The sequence below is a fragment of the Eriocheir sinensis genome, chromosome 48 (genome assembly GCF_024679095.1).
Source record: "Eriocheir sinensis breed Jianghai 21 chromosome 48, ASM2467909v1, whole genome shotgun sequence".
Classification (NCBI taxonomy): Eukaryota; Metazoa; Arthropoda; class Malacostraca; order Decapoda; family Varunidae; genus Eriocheir; species Eriocheir sinensis.
The window spans coordinates 13107615-13131449 of NC_066556.1; the positions used below are offsets into that span (position 1 = coordinate 13107615).

The window sequence follows — 23835 nt, forward strand, 5'->3', positions numbered from 1 at the left end:
TAATCTTTTCAATTGTGCGTAAAATGTCACTTTCTATGATGAGCACGCCACTTAACATCCTTTCGGTCCTTCTAACCTCCGGCGGTTGAGGTGATAAATAATCTTCGTCGGTAAATACGGATGCGAAAAAGTTATTTAGGATTGTAGCCATTTCATTTTCATCGTTCGTGTGGTTACCATTATCATTTGCAGGCGTTCCGATACCACAAGTGAGTGACTTTTTATTATTTACATAGCTAAAAAATTCTTAAGGATTAAATTTACTCGTTTCCGCTATATATTCTTCAAGATTTTTCTTGCTTCGTTTTATTAATTTCTTGGTTTCGCGGCGATTTCTGTCCAACTCTAGTTTGTCAGACTCACTCTTAGTTGATATGTATCTACTGTATACGCGTTTTTTAAGAGATAGGCTATTTTGAATTTCGTTATTCCACCATTTGGGTTTCTTCTTAAAAGCTTATGACAGTTCAACGGTTCACCCCATCTTTTCACTGGCAAGTTAAAGTCCCCAACAATTACTGCCTAGCAACTGCTACTTGTTTCTAATAATAATTCACTTAATGCGTGGTCGATATCAAGAGTCTGCCTTGGCGGTCTGTGGATAAGTCCAATTACTATTTTACGAGATTAATTTTAATTTCAATGAAGACCGTGTCTACATTGGTTATAATATCTGTTTTCACGGATACAGGATGGAGAGAGTTGTGGATATAAATGATAACGCCTCCACCCTGTCTGTTCTCTCTTTCATGACTAAAGATGGTATAACCCGGTAATCTATTCCGCAATGAAATCTCTATTTGAAGTGTCTATCCAAGATTCTGTGACTCCGATGATGTGGTAATGATTTGTAGCTGCGAGGACTTCTAAGTCTTCAAATTTGTTACGTAGGCTACGAGCGTTTACATAGCAAGCTTTAATGTGACTCGAGTCGAGAGAGAGAGAGAGAGAGAGAGAGAGAGAGAGAGAGAGAGAGAGAGAGAGAGAGAGAGAATCCGAAGTTTGGGAAGCAAATATTTTTGCCCGGCACTATCAAAGGCTTTTCATCAGTCAATGATAACATAAAAAGTTTCACCGAAATGGCTAAGAGAGGATGACCTGAAGTGAGTTCAGAAAGCAAACAGATCACCAGTAGAATATGAGGTACTCCATCAGGCCCATAAGTCTTCTGAGGATTGAGGCCAGAGAGGGCATCGAAAACATCATTCTTAAGAATCTTAATGACAGGCATAGTGCAGTCTGAGGGGGGGGGGGTGAGTGGGAGGAATCTGCCCTGAATCATCCATAGTGGAGGTTTTACAGAAAGTCTGAGCGAAGAGTTCAGCCTTAGAGACTGATATGACGGCTGTGCTGCTGTCAGGATTAAGAAGAGGGGGGAAAGATGAAGAAGTGAAATCGGAGGAGATATTATTGGCTAGGTACCAGAAGTCTCTGGATGAATTAGAAAAAAGCAAGGTTCAGGCATTTTCTATTGATGACAGAGTTTTTGGTAAGTCGTAGAATAGATTTGATACGACTCTGAACAGAAATGTAAAGATCATAATTAACAGGAGTACGATGGCTCTGGTACATTTTGTAGGCCGCCTCTCTATCTTTTATAGCGCGAGAACAAGCGTGATTGAGCCAAGGCTTTTTTTGCGTGAGAACTAGAGAAAGAATGTGTGTGTGTGTGTGTGTATGCGTGGAATGTGTGCTTCCATTTCAGAGACAATCACCACAGTCATGCGCTGGGCACACACAGAGGGATCTCTCTCCTGGAAGCAGTAAACATTCTACGGGAAATCGGGAAAGTACATTATCAGGTCGTCCTACCTAGCTGAAGCGAAATGGCAGAAGCATCGCCTCTTCGGTGGGTCCAGAGGCAGTAACATACAGGAGCGATAGCACTGAATACGGAAATAAGGTTGTGATCGGAGGAGCCTAACTGAGAGAACGGTTTAACAGGGTAAGCCGAAGGATTAGAGGTTAAGAAAAGGTCTAGAATGTTGGGGGTGTTTTAAAGACGGTTGGGAATACGTGTAGGGTGTTGAACCAGCTGCTCTAGATCATTGAGGAGAGCAAAGTTGTGGGCTTCTTCACCAGGCTGGTCAATGAAAGAGGATGAAAGCCAAGGCGAGTGGTGTACATTGAAATATCCTAAGATGGAAATTTCAGCGAAGGGAGAGTGAGTCAAGGTGTGCTCCACTTTTGAGTTCAAATAGTTAAAGAAATTTACATGGTTGGTAGAGTTAGCTGAGAGGTAAACGGCACAGACGTATTTAGTAATAGCGTGACAATGAAGTCTCAGCCAGATGGTGGAAAATTCAGAAGAGTCATGGTCGTGGGCACGAGAGCAAGTGATGTTGTTGCTTACGTAGACGCAACGTCCAGCTTTGGATTGAAATTTTGGATAAAGATAGTAGGAGGGAACAGAGTAAAGATTAATGTCAGTTGATTCAGAAACCTGTGTTTCGGTGAGGAAGAGAAGGTGAGGCTTAGTGGAGGAGAGATGGAGATCCACAGAATGGAAATTAGCACGAAGACCGCGAATCCTGTAGAAAGTAGATTAGTAAAGGGGTTTATATTTTTTTTGTATGTGTGTTTCCCGCGTTGTGGCGGCGACCTTAATTCTTCACTCACCCACCGCCTGGCGCCAGTCCCTTGACCTCAGTTCGTGAGCCTGGCGGCCGCCTTTACCCGCTGGTCACCAAGTTGAGTGGCACGCGGGATAGTTCTCCCTCTCTGCATCCACCCAAAGAGTGGGTGATGAGTTCCTTTTCCTCTGAACCTTGAGTCCGGGTAAAGGAGTCCGCAGCTTGTTGTGTGCATGTGACCCGTCTTAGGTCAGCCAAGCCTCGTTCCTGCACCAGCACGGCGTGCTAGCTCTTGAATCATCAAAAGTCGCACTACTGTGGCTACTGTGTCTTCAACTAGTGGGCGAGTGTGTCTCTTTTGCTTCGTGGAACGCCAGCCGTGTCGCCTAAAGAAGGAGGTTGCTCACCCCTGGGTCCACGCCGGGCAAGTGTGTGTCGGGAAGAGACGCTGCCTTGGGTTCGCTGCCAACCACTTACGGCGTATCTTCACTCTAAGACGATACGCCGTCCGACGCCACGCCACAGATAATTAGTCTTCCTCTCGCATCTCAGCGCTGCTAAGTTAGCCTTAGTTAGGTCAGAGCTTAGTGTTGTAGCGTGCTTGGTGTATGTATGGACTTCTGCTGTGTGGTGTGAGCGTTTTAGGTTTTCTGTAATAAAAGTGTATTCAGGTGTGCATGTGTTTGCCTCCCCCTGTGTGTTACTGAGCCCTAAAGGTCCCTCACGCCGGTGTGTGGCCTACCACCCCCAAGAGAGGTTAAAAAAAAGTACCATCAAAGTGTGAGGCAAGTCTAGACAGTGTATCCGCAGTGTAACTAAAGCTTTCCCTCTATGAGGAGTGATTACGTGTTCCTACTGGCGAAGGAGCGAGTACCTGCCGCATCGTCACACGTAACGCCTTCATCTCCAACCAAAGTAGGGTAGGTTGTGTGTGTGTCCTTTTCAGGTCTTCTGCGCCTTCTAAGTTTGCCAGAGACATATAACATATATATATATATATATATATATATATATATATATATATATATATATATATATATATATATATATATATATATATATATATATATATATATATATATATATATATATATATATATATATATATATATATATATATATATATATATATATATATATATATATATATATATATATATATATATATATATATATATATATATATATATATATATATATATATATATATATATATATATATATATATATATATATATATATATATATATATATATATATATATATATATATATATATATATATATATATATATATATATATATATATATCTCATCTCATATCTCATCTCTTACTAAATCAGCTTCCTCGAGGCTGGGCGTTCTGTACCGTCTCCGCCAGTTCTTCTCCCCTGCACAGTTGCTGTCCATATACAGTGGCCTTGTCCGCCCTCGTATGGAGTATGCATCTCATGTGTGGGGGGCTCCACTCACACAGCTCTTCTGGACAGAGTGGAGGCTAAGGCTCTTCGTCTCATCAGCTCTCCTCCTCATACTGATAGTCTTCTACCTCTTAAATTCCGCCGCAATGTTGCCTCTCTTTCTATCTTCTATCGATATTTCCACGCTGACTGCTCTTCTGAACTTGCTAACTGCATGCCTCCCCCCCTCCCGCGGCCCCGCTGCATTCGACTTTCTACTCATGCTCATCCCTATACTGTCCAAACCCCTTATGCAAGAGTTAACCAGCATCTTCACTCTTTCATCCCTCACGCTGGTAAACTCTGGAACAATCTTCCTTCATCTGTATTTCCTCCTGCCTTCGACTTGAACTCTTTCAAGAGGAGGGTATCAGGACACCTCTCCTCCCGAAATTAACCTCTGATTTTGGACTTTCCTTTAACCTCTGTTCGGGAGCAGTGAGTAGCGGGCCTTTTTTTCTTTTTTTTTCTTTGCGCCCTTGAGCTGTCTCCTTACCTGTAAAAAAAAAATATATATATATATATATATATATATATATATATATATATATATATATATATATATATATATATATATATATATTTTTTTTTTTTTTCCGGCATGGGGATTTGTGCAGTGACGCTATGCGCCTAGGTCATTAGACTGGCAATAATAAAGACTTTCCTAAGGCTTTCTGTACTACTTTACAAATCTATTTCCACTTTGGAATGTTTATTTTATGGTAGGTTCGATTTAGTTCGAAATGCCTACGTCTATTATGTGGCTCTCGGTAGCTTTTCATTATAATGATATGGAAGGAATGATCACCCTCAGCTTCAGTTTTACAGTATAGTATATAGTATACTCAACCTGCTCAGACCTTACGAAGGAAAGTGACACTACATTTTTTTTTTGTTTACGTGTTCGTCTATAGCGCCGGTAGGTTTTCTTCAGGGGCCTGGTGGTCGGCCCAAGCCCGTCATGGCGCAGGCAATTTTTACAGTAACGCCATTTATTCTTGCCTCATGCTGTCCCTCCGAACTCAATCTTGATTCAATTCAACGGTTTCTTCTAGAGTCCGGGTTTATGGGTGGTCTTTAGGACAGCACCGCCACTCGGCGGTGACTTAAAAATACCGGACGGTAGCATGGGGAATCGAACCTGCGTCGTCCAGCACGCGGTGAATGTAGGGCCCGCACGCTAATCACTCAGCCACTGCCTACCCCTACATGGCATCCCTTTCCTTCCCCTTCCAGCATTCTCTTCTCTCCTCCCTTCTTCCCCCGCCTCCCCCACCACCCTCTCCGCCACCTCCGCCACCACCTCAGCCACCTCCTCCTCTCCCCCTTCCCCTTCGACGTCATCCCCCTCCTCTCTCGTTCTTCCACTCTTCGTCCTCCTCCTCCTCCTCCTCCTCCTCCTCCTCCCTCCTCCTCCTCTCAGTCTAGCCCAACTAACGGAAGGGTGCAGACGTGCGGCTGTCTGCTCGAGCAGCAGTTCATCACTGCCAACCCGGCTCTCCATACAGCCCTTCAGGCTTAGGTTTAGAGTAATAAAGTTAGGTGTCCATATTCCCCCGTTGTCAGCTTTGCCAGTCATTTCCTTCTCCCTTTATGGACCAGGGTACTTGTCCCTGGTCCACCTATCGGGCCACCCTCTCTTGTTAAAGCCTACGGAGCGCCGCGCAGGGAGCCTGCCGGTGAGCACACCGTCCGGCCTCCCTAGAGCACATTAGAGGTTATCCCGATACCCAGTAAACCCTCCAATTATTCCTCCCCTTTGCGTCCCACTCCTCCCCTGAAGGGGAGGACTGTACCCTATGGCCGAGCGCCAACCCTCTCCTCCCCCCAGTAGGGGGGGAGGAGCACCGGACCCACCTCCCCCACCTGAACGACCACCACCGCCTGAACGACTACCCACACCCGACCGACCACCACCACCCCGCTCGTTGACCCGCTTCGCGCAAAGTTTCTGATCATTCACTCTGACGACATCAAACTTTCAAGTTTGAATGGTTTTATCATCAAAAAAGTAATTGACGGCCAGGCAGGCGCAGTCAGCAATGTTAAGAAACTTGCCAGTGGAGACCTGCTCGTGGAAACATTCCTCCCCTCACAAGTGCGTGACTTGATGAAGCTTCGGATGTTTCACTGCTACAAGGTTGCTGTTTCGATTCCGGCGAACATGAATTCGTGTAAGGGTGTTGCCACCCATCCCGATTTCATTGACATGGAAGTGGATGACTTCCTTGAGCAGATGAAGGATCAAGGCGTAATTGAAGCCCGCCACGTAACTCGTCTTGTCAGCAACACGAGGATTAAGACCGCCACTGTTGTTTTCACTTTTGCCGGCTCTGCTCTCCCTCAGAAAGTAGAAGTTGGCTACGAGAAGAAAGAATGTAGACCGTACATCCCCAACCCCCTTCTTTGGTTTAAGTGTCAGCTGTATGGCCACCATGGAAGCGCTTGTCGTTCTCCAAAGCTTTTCTGTGCCAGATGCGCCGGAGAGGGTCACAAGGTCGAGGAATGCGTATCTCTGACTGAAAAGTGCCGTAACTGTGAGGGTGCTCACTCCACCACCTCGCGGGACTGCCCGGCTTGGAAGGTGGAGAAAGAGGTCTGCACAGTTAAGGCTATTGATGGCATTTCTTACTTCGATGCAAGGAAGAAGGTGAAGGCTGTGCATATGACACGCCAGCACCGAATGTTTCCTTCGCATCGGTGGTAAATGCCAAGTCCGAGATGCATTCTGTGTCAGTCCAAACTGACCCGACTCCGCCATCTCCACCCCCCTCTACCCCCACACCTGCTTCTCTCACAGTAAACACTGCTGCCACCACCACCAACTCAACACCCAACACTACCTCTGTCTCTACTACCACTGCTACTGATGCCTCTACTACTACTACTACTGCCACCACTACCACTACTACTGCTACTACTACTGCCAACACTGCTAACTACTCTAATGCTGTCACCAGTCCTTCTGTCAAGCCGAAGGACGACAAGCGTGATTGCATTAACCTCACCACCCTCCAAAAAACTCGTGCTGCTGTCAACCCTGAGCCCGCGGGGGTGGCGGGGTGGCGGCGTGGGCGAGACACTGCCTCCTCCCGAGGCAGGTCTACCTCACGCTTCCTCTCCTCGAGCTCCAGGGAGCTCGTGATAAATGAGCCCATGGAGGTCTCCACTGGTAATGACCAGAAGAGGTCCTCTGGCAGCCGCTCTCCCGGCGATGGGAAGCGGCGACGTAAGAAACCTAAGAACACCGGCCAACCCGGCTCATCTTAAACCATGGCTTTCACGGTACTACAGTGGAATTGTAGAAGTTTGCGGAATAAAGAACACAATTTAGCACTGTTAATTCACTTACACAGGCCGTCCGTTATTTGTCTACAGGAGACGAGACTTGGAGATCAACCTGATCCCCAAGCTCTTAAACACTACCACTCGTATAGAAGACACGTAGGTCACGGCGTTGCCGTGTACACCCACAAGACACTGCCACAAACAGAAGTGAATTTGAACTCTACTCTGGAAGCTGTCGCGTGCAGAGTAAAATTCAATGGCACGTTTCTGGCTATTTGTTCCCTGTAATGTCCACCTCATGGCCGCATTGATGATGGTGCGCTCACTTCACTTTTTGACGAATTACCCCGTAATAAATGAATTTTGGGCGATTTTAACGCACATCATCATCAATGGGGAAGTCTGAGGTGTGATGGTCGCGGAGAGCAAGTAGTTGACATCCTGCTCCACACAAACCTCTGTCTTCTAAACGACGGAAGTGCGACTCGTGTAGATGATCGGACAGGCAACGCGTCTGCCATCGACCTGTCTATAGCCTCCCCGGGTATACACGCTGACTGTACCTGGGGTACTTTCGACGACTCCTTGGGAAGTGACCACCTACCAATCTGCATTTCTTATTCACGCGACATTGTCACACCACCTCCGCCACCTAAATTTATCTTTAAGAAAGCAGACTGGGAGTCCTTCTCAAGGATATTGATATATCCGGAGATGACATTGATGCTAAGGTCGATGGCGTGCAAAACTCCATCTTACACGCCGCACAGGCTATTCCAACAACTTCAACAATTCACACAAAGCGTGCAGTCCCATGGTGGACGCCAGATTGCCGACAAGCACTCCGAGAACGCAATAGGCGATACAGGATCTTTAGTAAACAGCCCACTAATTCCAACTTCATAGCATACAAAGAGGCACGGGCTAAAGCAAGGAGACAAATTAGAACATGCAAACGTAACTCCTGGCGTAACTACGTATCCACAGTGAATCGCTTCACCCCCTTCAGCCAGGTCTGGTCCATAGTACGCTGCCTCGACAACAAAAGACCATACAACCCCATCACCTCCCTCTTCATAAACAATAGCACCATCGACGATCCTGTGGATATAGCTAACACCATGGCCAGGAGTTTTTCCAACTTTAGCAGCTCGGCCAACTATGACCCTGCCTTCCAGCACCACAAGCAGGCGGCCGAGCAAAATAACATAGACTTTGCCACGGAAGACGTAAACTCTGCCTACAACACCGAGTTTACGATGAATGAGCTTCTCCTTGCGCTGAAGACCTGTAAAGGCACCAGTCCCGGATCTTCCACGGTCACGTACGGTATGATTCAGCATCTTGGCCAGGACAACCTGACCAAGCTGTTAGCATTGTACAATGAGCTTTGGACGTCTCGAACGTTTCCAAACTCATGGCACTTTGCGCACGTCATACCGATACCGAAGAGTTCTGGCCGCCTTACGGATCCCAGTTCGTTTCGTCCTATTGGTTTAACGGAGTGCTTATGTAAGGTCATGGAACGAATGGTAAATAAAAGGCTACTTTTTTCCTTAGAGTCAAAAAAATTGTTAAATGATCGACAGTGTGGCTTTCGAAAGTATCGAAGCACAATGGATCATTTAATGAATTTGGAACAATGTATTTCAGAGGCATTTGCCAAGAAAGAACTCATGATAGGGGTGTTTCTCGACATCCACAAAGCCTTTGACATGACATGGCGACACGGAATTCTCATGCACGCTTACGGTTTAAGAGGAAACTTGCCTATTTTTGTTTGTAACTTTCTGAAGGACAGAACATTCTCTGTCAGATTGCCTAACAACGTAATCTCGGACGTATTCGTCCAGGAAAACGGGGTGCCCCAGGGCAGTGTTCTTAGTCCAACTTTATTTTGTATTATGATGAATGATATTCTGTCGACAACTCCCGTCCCCCGAAACCTTAAATACTCACTGTACGCCGACGACTGTGCGATATGGCACTCCTCGCCATACGCACAGTTCTCGGCTGGGCGGATGCAAGTTGCACTTGACTCCGTCCAGTACTGGGCCTCGCGGTGGGGTTTTAAGTTTTCAGTTCATAAATGTATCGGTGTTGTTTTTACTTTACGTAACGTACCTGATTTGCGCTTAACTTTAAATAACCAGCCGATACAGTTAAAAAATTCAGTTAAATTCCTAGGTCTGCACTTTGATAGCAGACTCAATTGGAAAATTCACGTAAATAACTTGCTGGTTCGTTGTAGTAAGAAAATGAATATCCTCAAATATTTATGCGGCACCTCTTGGGGAGCAGACAGAAAATCTTTATTAATGGTGTACAAACCCCTAATTCGAACTCACATCGACTATGGCTCGCAGGTGTATGGTTCGGCATCCGACGCCACGCTGAGTCGGTTGGATGTGTTTCAGCTGGGCCAACCCAGGCGCCTCCCGGCGACGCTGCCAAACGTCGAACAGTGCGGCGTGTCGCATCACGAGAAGGACGGAAGTGGCCAGGAAAAACAACAAAATTACGCGCCCCGGACAGCCCCAAAACAAAACAAGGATCTAGGCGTCCCTCTCCCATTCCAGATGGAAGGGTCCTTCTTTTTTTTATAATAGAAGAGTCAGGTACCACTGGGGGACGCCTGATTGATTTGATTGAACCAAGTCTCTTTAGCCCTTAGGAAATCTGATAAGTATATCTTCAGGTCTTCCCACCGAGCTTAACCACAATGGCAGGAGCAACGCATGGCAAAAGGTTCTGCATGGAGACTCGCCCGCGGAGGGACCCGCGGATATGGCGTCGTAGGGTGGGCGAGGTGACCCCCCCCCCCCCCGCCCCCCGGCATATGCCCTCAATGATTGATTGAACGCATCCCCGAAGGAATACTAGGCTGCAAAAGAATGAAAGGATATAATTCATGAATGAGATTGCATCAGAGAGGCTCAACGGAGAACACTGCTTATTTTTTATGTTTTGCTTATTTATACGTTTTCGCCTGTGGCCCCAGCCTGTTGCAGTGCAGGCTAGTGTTTATAGTGGCGCCAACCTATCTTGACTCATGCTGCCCCCCGGAGTTCATTCTTGATTTAATTTGACAGTTCTTTTAGGGTCCAGGTTGATAGGTGTTCTACAGAACAGCATGTGGGTAGGGTAATCTTAGGCCACTCGGCGGTGACTTGAAAAATCCCAGGTAGTAGCGACGGATTCGAACTCACGTCGTCCATGACGGTGCGAAAGCGGGGCCCACACGCTAACCACTCATCCACCGCTTTCCCGCCTCCCGTAAAGAGTTTGAGGTTAGAGACAGGCTGTCATGGATATGTTTTGGGTGAAGAATTCGGCGGTGGCCGAGTGGTCAGCGTGCGGACGTGGTGAGCCCGTGGACCTAGGTTCGAGTCCAATCAAATCACGCTGATTTTTCAAGCCATCGCCGAGTGCCGCAAGATTACCCAGATGCTGTCCAGATCTTCAGTCAACCCTAACCTTAACTGCAGTATTCTGTATGTAGGTAGGAACAACCCCTCAAATTGTAATGTATATAAGATCCCTGTACATATTAATATAAGAGTGTATGTGTCGAAACACGAACTTAGGATCACGCGGCAGGATGTTGCTGGACACGTAGCTGTTTAAGGGGCAGAAAGAGAGTATTGCTGACGAAGATATCAGCAACGTTGGCACCGGAACGTTGAAAGTTCCGGCGACTCATCACAGGAATATCAACACTTCCGGCGAGCAAGCGACACACATAAAACCTTCGCCAAGCACCGGGAGAGAAGAACAAGACGGGCGACGGCACGAGACACAAGCTCTTGTTCTGGGTGTGTTTTTTTCTTTTCGTGCGACTCCGCTCACTTTGTAACTATACACGCACGCACGCACGGTTTTATATACCAGAGAGAGAGAGAGAGAAAGAAGAGGAACTCAGAAGTGAACCAAGGCTTCCGCTCGGCCATACATATCTACATCACTTTAAGTAAACGCTATTTTGTTATCTCACCAACTTCAATCAACTTGTGAAGCAGGCAACGGTGACTCCGGCCCTGACGAGTGAAGTAACAGTCAGAGCCTTAACATTAAAAAAACAACACTTACACGGAGCTACTAAAAACCTGTAAAAGCATAACTATTGCTTAATTAAATGACACTGCCCTGAGCAGGTCTAGGTGTGAGAGGGATCTAAGGGTCTTAGTGAGCTCTATTCTCCGTCAAGGATCACAATGCATTCAAGCTAGAAATCGAGTAAACAGGGTACTCGGATTTAGTTCAAGGAACGTAAGCAACAGCAGCGCCGAAGTCATCCTCAAGCTATATTTAGCGATAGTTAGACCTCATCTTGAGTATGCGGTTCAGTTCTGGTCACCTTACTATAGAATGGATATAAAAATGTTTGAATCGGTACAGAAGAGGATGGAAAGATGACTCACGGGTTAAGAAACTTGCCATATGATGAAAGACTTAAACAGTAAAACTTATATTTTATAGAAAGGCGAAGGGTGCGAGAAGACTTAATCGAATTTTATAAATGGATGAAGGGCTTAGTAACGGGGATATTAATGAGGTTCTAATGGTAAGAGAAACGAGTAAGACACGTAGTAATGGGTTTAAACTGGATAAGTTCAGATTCGACTAAGACATAGGCAAAATTTGGCTTACCATTAGAGCGGTAAATGAGTGGAACAGTCTTGGCAGTCATGTTGTGAGTGCCAACACAATAGTCACATTCAAAATAGATTAGATAAATTCATGGACAGTAATGTTAGGTGGGGTTAGGTTCACAAGACCTGCCTTGTACAGGCCCACCGTCCTCTTACAGACTCCTCACGGGCTCATGTTCTTATATTCTTATGTTCAGCGACTTTGTTCAAAGTCGCAAAGTGAAGCACCTGAAGGCAGCACGAGCCAAGCAAAAGTCATATATCACGGCACCCACTATAAATAAAATTCACCTGCGCCATGAACGGGCTGTGGACGTCCAAGAGGCCCCAAAGAGAGCCTGCTGGCGCTGCAGGCAGCACCTAAAAAAATGCTATATTCGCATCAACCAGGCTATTTTGTGAACGAGGATGAAAGCCGATGCTGAGCATTGAAATTTCAATGATTTCATTGAAAAAAAATATCACACTGCGGCTGTTAATTAAGCAGACGTAATGGCTCAATGCTTTCCTAAATGGAGGTCGACAATCAATATATACTTCACAATAGATTTTCCAGTGAACCAAAATAGGAACCTATTGCATTATTATCTACTGAATAATGACGCGCTAACAGCCACTACTCGTCATTGGAAGTTTCTTGATGAGTGCACCGTAGGGTTTACTTTGAACACCTCATCCAGTTATAACCCACTACAAAATACCTTAGAGATACAAGCATGAACTACATTTAATAGTCAACTACCAGAGTAAAAATGTAGTCACGGAATTAAATACCAACGCCACACAAGAAAAGTATATAGCAGTGAAGCATCTTTAAAATGAGTCATCATTATCATATTCATTATATAATATAATTATTATCTGCATATATTTCACAGTAGTTCATATGACTCAATATTGGCCAAAAATATATTGGAAAAAAAATGAGTAACATTATCAATGCAGATTCATAAAAATAGCTTGTGAACATTGCGTCAATCATAATTTGGCAAAAAGAACAATTCGACTCACCCATGCGATTTTCAGCCACTTTAAGGGAAAAGCCGTCAAGGATGTAGGGCTCCGACCTGCCGCGGCTGTTGAAGGCAAACACTTTAACCGTATAATCAAATCCAGGCGTCAGGCCTCCGATGGTAAATTCAGGGTCATCCACCGTCACATTAGCAACAGTATGTTTTTCACCTGGTTCCAACACCTGACAAGGGCAGAGGAGACAATTTTACTTGATGCATGTTTTAAGGCACTAAATCGTAGGAAAAGAACACAATTTAGAAAAAAAGGGAAAGGTAATGAATCAATAAAGAAAGAATCGCAGAGGAAAGTAGTAGGGGTAACAGGAGAGATCTGAATTACCACTGACAGTATGTTCCAAAAAGTTAAAAAAAAAATAATAATGTGCAATAGAATAAGATAATATATATATATATATATATATATATATATATATATAGATATATATATATATATATATATATATATATATATATATATATATATATATATATATATATATATATATATATATATATATATATATATATATATATATATATATATATATATATATATATATATATATATATATATATATATATATATATATATATATATATATATATATATATATATATATATATATATATATATATATATATATATATATATATATATATATATATATATATATATATATATATATATATATATATATATATATATATATATATATATATATATATATATATATATATATTCTATAACTCAGCCATCCAACAATTCAGTCATCAGCCATCTATAATCCAGCCATACAGTCATTTATAAACCAGCCACTCACCCATTCAGAACAATTGCTCCTTGTACCACTCAACCAACTCCTCCTCCTCTGTGAATAAGATGATTTTGTTTCGCTCCCGCGAATCATTTAGTGATGGTGTAACCTGGTCCTCTGCCATGAGTTGATCTTCAAAGGTCTACTATAGCTGTGGGCTGGACATGTTGCTTGGGGGTAGAGAGACACGTGCATAAAACTCTCTCTCTCTCTCTCTCTCTCTCTCTCTCTCTCTCTCTCTCTCTCTCTCTCTCTCTCTCTCTCTCTCTCATAATAACAACGACTCACTGATATTAGGAAACTTTAACCTCCCCCATATCGACTGGGTGACACTGTCAGGTACAGAAGGCGAGTCACATAGAATGATCGAAATTCTAGAAGAAAATTATCTAAGCCAAATGGTTTCTGAGCCAACTCGACAAAATAATATACTCGACCTTGTCATAACGACCCAAGATAACCTAGTCAATAATGTCACGGTAGGAGAACACCTCGGTTCTTGCGATCATAGATTAGTGCGCGTCGACATTAGAGCTCAATCATCAGTGACTGAAAATAAAGTAAAGGTGCCCAATTTCAAAAGAGCTAACTTCGTAGAAATCCGACAAAAACTAACAGAAATACAACTATCAGATGACGGCAATCCGACAAAAACTAACAGAAATACAACTATCAGATGACGGCAACGTAGAGGAAGCCTGGCTAAGCTTTAAAAAGCACTTACTCACTCAGCAGAACACATTCGTCCCCTTGTGCAAGAAGCGAATTCACACTAATAAAAGCCCACCGTGCTTTAATAGCGAAATTAAACAATCAGTCAATGAGAGAAAATTGTTTTACAGGTTAAAGAAAGAACAAAGCACGCCCGAAAACATTAGACTTTATAATGATGCCAGGCGACGAGTAAAAAGACTAGTAGGTCAGTCAAAGCGTAGATATGAAGAAAATATTGCAGCCAACTGTAAAAATAATCCGAAATCTTTCTTCAGTTACATAAACAACAGAAAGGCGATCAAAAGTGGTATTGGACCTTTAACAAACAGCGACGGTGCACTAGTGACTGACAGCCAACACATTGCAAACCTCTTAAACAATTACTTTTCCTCGGTGTTTAATACTAACAGTCTTCCTCTCGCTACCACCAACACCAGTACTACTGTAAATCTCGAGCATGCATTGCCTAATTTTGAAATAACAACCGATGAAGTCCTTAAAGCTCTCCATTCACTTAAAACAAATAAAAGTCCCGGACCCGACAAAGTATATCCTATACTGCTTAAAGAAACAAAGTGCGAAATACTCTCCTCCCTCACTACCGTATTCAAAATGTCCTTGCGACAAGGCATCGTCCCTTCGGATTGGAAAAAGGCTAACATGACACCGATTTTTAAGAAAGGAGACGAAAAAATACCAGGTAACTACCGACCCATTAGTCTAACTTCAATTGTAGGTAATCTACTCGAGAGCATAATTAGAGACAAAATTGTGAGTTACCTCGAAAGCCACTCATTAATTGGGGATTCACAACATGGCTTCCGTAACAAAAGATCCTGCCTGTCAATCCTACTGACCTTTTATAACGATCTCTTCTCAATTTGTGACGTAACCAAATCAGTGGACGTAGTCTATCTTGATTTCCAGAAAGCGTTTGATAAAGTCCCACATCATAAATTACTTTATAAATTAAAGCAAATAGGCATTGACGGTCAAGTAAACCAATGGATCGCGAATTGGTTGAGCAACAGAAAACAAAGAGTTGTGATTGACGGATTTAACGCAGAGTGGGCGCCGGTCACTAGTGGCGTCCCTCAGGGCTCGGTTCTTGGCCCAGTGCTCTTCGTTATTTACATCAACGACGTGGATGTTGGACTCAATAATCGCATTAGTAAATTTGCAGACGACACAAAGATTGGTAACTCGGTTCTCACTGACGAAGACAGGCAAAGCCTCCAAGAATATTTGCTCAAAATTTCAGCTTGGTCGGATAAATGGGAGATGCCCTTTAACGTAGACAAGTGCCAGGTCCTTCAAGTTGAAACAAAAAATAAGAAGTTCGATTACGAAATACGCGGAGTTAAACTCACAAGCGTTCAATGCGTTAAGGACCTGGGGATTAAAATCGCGTCAAACCTCAAATTCTCACATCAATGCATCGATGCAGCAAATAAAGCGAACAGAATATTGGGCTTCATTAAAAGAAACTTTTTATTCAAGAATAAAGATGTAATAATTCCGCTCTACAATAGTTTAGTCAGACCCCACTTGAAATATGCGGTACAGTTTTGGTCTCCCCACCATGCAAAGGACATTGCTAAACTAGAAGGTGTTCAGCGTCGAGCAACAAAAATGATCCCTTCCTTGCGCAACAAATCCTACGAAGAAAGGCTTTCCACCCTTAACATGTTCTCTCTTGAGAAACGTCGCCTCCGAGGAAAACTGATCGAATGTTTTAAAATACTTAATGGTTTCACGAATGTAGACAGAACAAAATTGTTTATGATCGATGACACTTTGCGAACGAGGAACAATGGCACAAAACTCAAATGTAGACAAGTAAATTCAGACTGCACCAAATTTTTCTTCACCAACGTTGTAGTGCGAGAATGAAATAAGCTCCCACCATCAGTGGTCCAGTGTAACACGATTGACTCCTTTAAAAACAAGCTCGACCGTTACTTCCTTGAACTTAATATTGACTAGAGTAGAAAAGCAACGTTTTGGAGCCATCTGATTAATGTAAAATCACTTAGGTTTAAGGACAGACCACCTAGTCTGGACCATGGGGTCTGTGTGGTCTGATTTTCTATGTCTATGTAAATCCATTCATCTTCCTCCTTTCTCTCTCTCCTCATCCCTCGCTCCTACCTGTTCCTCCTCTTTTTTATCCTTCCTCCATTGCTAATCCCCGGTCGACCAGGAGCATCCCCTATATCTTTGAAAATTTTAAAGTTAACCAGCGGTGGTCGGCTGCTTCTACGGTCATCAGGGTCGACCGGTGGTGCACCGGCGGTCTGCCGCCGACCATCTCCGATCTTACAGCCGGTCGACCGGTGACCGGCTTATCGGGAGTGATCGGGGACGATCGGGACCGGGACCGGGAATGTGTGAGAACCCCTTTAAGGATAGATCGAGGATGTTTACTGTAGAAGGTGACAGCTGAATGTTGTTCAAGAATAGGGGATAGGTGCTTGGAAAATTGGGTTGAGGTGATAGGTTGAGAAATTGAGTTTTTGAGGCATTGAAGGATACTAAGTTCTTTTTGCTCCAATCGTAAATGATTATAAGTTTGAGGTTAAGCGTTCTGTGGCCTCTAGCCTTGAGCCATATAGTTCGTGTTGGGAGGGTCTTCTATAAACAAAGATGATGAGAAATGCAGAGTATAATAAGGATGGATATGACATTTTGTTTTGGAAAGTGTATCATCAGTAAACATCAGAGAGGTGGACAAAGACCTGCGATACACCACTGTTGGTAGGTTTAGGGGAGGAACAGGAGCCGTCTACCACAGCTGAGATAGATCACCAAACAGGAAATAGAAGATAAAGTATAGAAAGAGGGAGAGAATTCGTAGGAGGAGAGTTTGGAAAGCAAAGATTTGTGCAAGACTCTGTCGAAAGCTTCCGAGATGTCTTTTGCAGCATTAAAAGTTTCATTGAAACGGCTAAGAGAGGATGACCAGGAGCCAGGTAGGAATACAAGATCACCAGTAGAACACCCCTTGCGGAACCCATACTGGCGATCAGAAAGGTCAGAAGTGGATAGGTACTTAAGAATCTTCCGGTTAAGGATTGATTTAAAAGTTTTATAGACAAGAGAGTAAAGCTATATGACGGTAGTTTGAGGAATTGGAACGGTCACCCTTCTTAGGTCCGGCTGTATGTAGGCGTACTTCCAGCAGGACGGAGAGGTAGATGTTGACAGGCAGAGACGAAAGAGTTTGACCAGGCAGGGTGTCAGCACGGAAGCACAGTTTTTTACGGACAATAGAAGGCACTCCATCAGGCCCATAAGCCTTCTGAGGACTGAGGCTGGAAGGGGCAGAGAGAACGTCATTCTTAAAAGCCTTAATAGCAGGCAGTCAGAGGTGGGATGACTAGGAAGGTATATGCCCTGAATTTTCCAGAGTGGAGTTTTTAGGGAAAGTCTGAGCGAAAAGTTCAGCTTTAATGATAGATGAGACGGCGTTGCTGCCGTCAGAATTAAGGAGATTAAGGAAAGGTGAAGAAATTAAATTGCTTGAGATGTTTTTTGGCTAGGTACGAAAAGTATATGGAATAATTAGGGTAGGCGGTTGCTGAAGTGGTAGCGTGCTGGGCCCACATTCACCGAGTGATGGACGACACGAGTTCGAATCCCCACGCTACCACCTCGGATTGTCCTGAAGACCACCCATCAACCCGGACTCTAGAGGAAACCGTACAAGAATCAAGAACGAGTCCCGGGGGGCAGCATGAGCCAAGAGAAGATGGCGCCACTATAAACACTTGCCTGCGCCATGACGGGCATGGGCCGAATACCATCCAGGCCCCTCAACCAAGCCTACCGGCGCAATAGGAGACGTAAAAAAAAAATAAAAAAAAGCAAGGTGTTGGCCTTAACTATGGATGAAGGAATTTTTGGTAATTCGAAGAATAGCTTTGGTACGAGTTCGGACAGAAATGTAAAGATTGTGATTTGCGATGGCTCTGATACCTTATGTAAGCCGCCTCTTTATATTGGCTCTGATACCTTATGTAAGCCGCCTCTTTATATTGGCTCTGATACCTTATGTAAGCCGCCTCTTTATATTTGATAGGACGAAAACAAGCGTGATTGAACTAAGGCTTTTTAGCATGAGGAGTAGAGACAGTACGTGGAATCTGTGCCTCCATTCCAGAGACAATCACCTCAGTGATGCACTGGGTCCACACACAGAGGGATCTCTCTCCTGGAAGCAGTAACCATTCCACGGGCAATTAGAAAAGTACATCCTAACGCCATCCCATGGAGCTAAAGCGAAATGCCAAAAGCACCGCCTCTTCGGTGGGTGCAGGAGCGATAGGGCAGAATGCAGAAATAAGGTTCTGATCGGAGGAGACCAAAGGAGAGAACAATTTACCAGTGTAAGCCGAAGGGTTAGAGGTTAGGAAGAGGTCTAGAATATTGGGTGTATCTCCAAGGCGGTCAGGAATACGTGTAGGGTACTGAACCAACTCTTCCAGATCATTGAGGACGGGAGAGTTGTAGGCTTGTTCATCAGGCTGGTCAGTGAAAGATAATGAAAGCCAAAACTGGTGGTGAACATTGAAATTCCCTAAGATGGAGATTTCAGCAAAGGGAGAGTGCGTCGAGATGTGCTCCACTTTAGAGTTCAAATAGTCAAAGAATTTTATATAGTTGGTAGAGTTAGGTGAGGGATAAACAGTACGCATTTAGTAATAGCGTGACAATTAAGTTTTAGCCAGATGGTGGAAAATTCAGAAGTGTCAAGGTCGTGGAAAGGAGAATAAATGTTATCGTTGCGAACGTAGACACTCTATGCACTTTTTTATTGAAATTTAGGATAGAGATAGTAGGGGAAAAAAGAGTAAAGATTACTGTCAGTAGCCTCAAAAACCTGTATATCAGTGAGGTGTATAGGACGAGAGATGGTCTTCCACAGAATGGAAATTAGAACGAAGACCGCGTATGTTGCATAACTTAATAAAGAAAAATGTTGAAGAGGTATCAAGACACCTCTCAGGTCGAGAGCCAAAAGTAGAGTGCACTCTGGGAGAATTTCTCCCCCCCCCCCCCCCCCATCAGAAGGAGATCCCGAATCAATGCGTCGAGAATCCATATTTAATTTTGATTAATTTTGGGGAAGTGGTGTGCGTGTGTAGCGTGCATGTACTGTGGTGCGGAAAGTAAGATAATCTCTCCTTAGAAAGCATGCTGAACTACTCTCTGGAGTTGATGAGACAATAGGGAAGCGGAAAGTGAGAACACGGGAAGGATCTTTGGTGGGCTTGCAGCAACCACCTTGCTTCCCGTATATACCTCACCAGGAGTGGCTTACGCCCGTTTCGGTAGGTGTCTCCCTACCTAGTCCTGTGTGTGTGTGTGTGTGTGTGTGTGTGTGTGTGTGTGTGTGTGTAATTCACCACGGCCTGATTTCGAGTTGGACTCGCTTTCGCCGGCAGGTACCCTCCCGACACGAGCAAGTGCATGCTCATTATCGTCGATCTCTGGGTACTGCCAGGACCTGTGTGTGTGTGTGTGTGTGTGTGTGTGTGGAGGGGGGGGGGGGGGGGGGGGATTTACTAGGACCTGAGCAAGCGTTGGATTTTTGATCGATTGGAACTTTAGACATACATTAACCCAGGAGGCATCACACAAAACCTGGTACCAATCTGCATTGTGTGGACATGAAGCTCTCATTAAAAGGGGCCCTCAATCCTTATCCACTTCTCTTCGGGGCTACAGATTTTAAAGCGATAATAATAAACACTGCACTATGGAGCTTTCTATCACCTGCACTCCGTAGCTTTATAACCAATGCCCTCCGGAGCTTTCTATTCATTTGCCAATGGAGCTGTGTGTATGAGTGTGTGCATATGGATGTGTATGACTATGTGTATGTATGTGTGTGAAAGGGGATAAAATTCGTATATAAAAGTGCGTATACAAGAAGGAGATACATTGATATATGTATGCATATGTGTGTATAGACAGAGAGAGAGAGAGAGAGAGAGAGAGAGAGAGAGAGAGAGAGAGAGAGAGAGAGAGAGAGAGAGAGAGAGAGAGAGAGAGAGAGAGAGAGAGAGAGAGGCTGCGTTGGGGTATCAGAAAGACATCCAGACAGATAGACAGATAGCTAGAGAGACAGACGAAGACCTACCATTGCAATAAACCGCTGCTGAAGTCCACCATTGAACCCAGGCGTGCAGGTTACTTTAAGGGAAGAGACACGCTGCTCTACCACGGTGCAACTCTGGACACGCTCTGGCATTCCTGCAACACATGCATTTGCAATTCCATTACATTGGTAGTGTTCATCATGCAACACATCTCTCCTTTGCACGTAAGGCTTTACATATGTATCACACCTTACACACACACACACACACACACACACACAAACACAAACACACACACACACACACACACAAACACACGTACACATTTTTTTTTTTTTTTTGTGTGTGTGTGTGTCGTCTCCACCAATATTTATTTATTTGGCATCACAGACTGTGATGGCAGCTGCCCCGACCTTTCCGCAGGCTGCTGTGACGTGCACCTCTTAGGGTGTGTGTGTGTGTGTGTGTGTGTGTGTGTGTGTGTGTGTGTGTGTGTGTGTGTCGAAGGAAATTTATTATTCTATATTATGTTTACAAAAACGGGCCCATCACGGGTCCGTTGCCGGCACCGTGATGGCGGCAGCGTTGCCGCGTACGTTATCTGAGCCAGCAGGTTTCCCTCTTCTCTCCCGTCTGTGCTGTGATACGACGTCCAAGCTCTGTCAGGAACTTAGAGACCGCGGGTCCCAGCACGCCGGTCGTCTCCACTGCGAGGGGTTCGAAGCAGTATCGCTGGACAAGTGCGGAGTAGCGCGCAAGCTTCCGTTGCTCAGCAGCGCGGGCGGCGGCTCCAGGGGTTACAGCACAGGCGGTGACTTGGATGGAATTGAAGGTGTTTGAGCAGGTGGCGTCCCATACCAGCGACCTTCCGCTGTTGAACGGTGTGATGGTGATGCCGTCTGGCCGCCGGCCGTCACCGCGGTCGAGGCCTCGTGGCTTGAGGAGCGCCGGCACTCCTGCAGCTGCCAGGCCGCGCCTTATGATATCGTTGATGGCTGCGTGTCTTGGGAGGCGGCCTAGGTATCGGCGGCAGGATAGCTGATGGTGACCTATGCTGTCCGCCATAGCTCCACACTTGCATATGTGTGGTAAGCACACTGGAATGCCGAGCCTCAGGGCAACGCCTACCCGAACGGCTTCATCGGGGGGGAGAAGGCCGAGCTTCTCCACGGGGAGAGCATCTAGCCATGCTTCGCTGTGTGACTCGGCAGCAGCAAGCAGGCGGGCGCGATATACCTGGTTGCATTCCTCGAGGAGTGTCAAGGCGTATGCGAGAGGCGGCTTCGTCCAGCTGGCGTTCCTGGAGTGGCGACTCTACGGAGAAATCCTGGGCGTCTTGTGGTCGGATGAGATCGGTGAAGGCTGTGAGGGCTGGAGCAAGGAGCGTCGGGCCGTCGTCGTTTGAGCGACAGGTTATTCGTCCGATGAGCTCCTGCGTGGCACTCATGGAGGAGATGAACGCGGGCAGGGCAACGTCTTCCATATGCCTGATGCCGATCCTCCCCAGGCGAGTGGGCAGAGACGCTTGAATCCAACTGTCTTCAGGGAGATCGATGCTGCAAATGTTGGAGATGGCCGTGCGTATGAAACACACACACACACACACACACACACACACACACACACACACACACACACACACACAAACAAAAACAAACATACATACATACGCACAAACACGAACACAAACACGTACACAAACACATACATACAGAGAAACACACACACACAGACACACACACACACATTATATATATATATATATATATATATATATATATATATATATATATATATATATATATATATATATATATATATATATATATATATATATATATATATAACATTAATACGCTAAGGGCTGAGGGTTTGTAAGTGAAATCTGAGGCACTTAAACCCATCGTAGCAACACCAAATGTTGACCTATTGGCGCGGATATGGCCGAAGTTTTTTCAGTTTAGGTTAGTTAAGCGATATAGCCCCTATTTAACGTGAAAACGGTAATTTATTCTCCGATTTCGGGCGAGAGGGACGTTTTGCTGAGGGGAGAGTATTGTAGCGGGCTTCACTGCAAACCCAATCACGACGCGCGGGACGCGGAGTCTAAGCACTAGATCCTTGCTGATCCTGTAGGAGGAAGAAAGATATATTTTGGATGAAGAAGAAAAGGAAGAGGGGGAGGAGATGCTGAAAGAGGAAAGAGAAAGAGAGATAAATTGGAAGAAGAAGAAAAGGAAGAGGAGGAGAGAGATAAGTAGAGAGAGAGAGAGAGAGAGAAGGAAAATGAGGGAGGAAAGGAAGAGAAGGAAAATGAGGGAGGAAAGGAAGAGGAGGAGGAGGAGGAGGAAGAAGGAAAAAAATGAGAGGAAGGGGAGGAGGAGGAGGGGTAGAAGGGAGGTACTATGTCCCAAGAGTAGTATATTTCTCCTTAGCAGTGAAGGGGGTGTCGTGGAATGGTGACCCCGTGCAATCCCGTCCAATTTGCACGGGTGCCCTTATATATATATATATATATATATATATATATATATATATATATATATATATATATATATATATATATATATATATATATATATATATATATATATATACCCGGCCTGGTAGCTCAGGGGTAGAGCGTCTGGCTCACCCGGCCGGGTGAAAATAAGTTAGGTTTATCTTCTTTCACGTGTAGCCCCTGTTCACCAAGCAGTGAGTAGGTACGCGACGTCAGGCAAGGAGTTGTGACCTCGTTGTCGCGGTGTGTTGTGTGAGTGGTCTCAGTCCTACCCAAAGATCGGTACTTCGAGCTCTGTGCTCTTCCGTAGGGGAACGGATGGCTGTCTCGAGACAGACCCGCAGCAGACCAAGAGGTGAATTATACACACACACGCGCGCGCGCGAGCGCCCCCCCCTCCCATATATATATATATATATATATATATATATATATATATATATATATATATATATATATATATACTGTATATATATATATATATTATCAGTAGAAACGGCTAAAAAACAATATAAACAGTAGAAAAAAGCCCGAAGTGCGCTGCTCCACTTATAAGTAATAATAATCAGAGGAGAGAGTTAGATTAATTTCGTTTGAAGAATTGTCGTCATTTTCTCCTCTTGAAAGGGTTGAAATCAGTAGATAAGTCAGTATCAGCTCTCCTTCTCTTACTGATAGTCTTCTACCTCTTAATTTCCGCCGCCATGTTGCCTC

At 44.6% G+C, this 23835-nt stretch overlaps 1 protein-coding gene across 1 annotated transcript in view; it reads right to left on the reverse strand.

The window, feature by feature from the left end:
• The window catches only part of LOC126981611 (uncharacterized), an 84257-nt gene that overhangs the window by 11747 nt on the left and 48675 nt on the right, over positions 1–23835 (reverse strand). The window contains exons 4-5 of the mRNA XM_050833050.1: positions 20660–20772; positions 12984–13167 (exon numbers count right to left, since the gene is read on the reverse strand). Coding sequence (XP_050689007.1) covers positions 12984–13167; positions 20660–20772 — 297 coding nt within the window. The remainder of the gene's footprint in view (positions 1–12983; positions 13168–20659; positions 20773–23835) is intronic.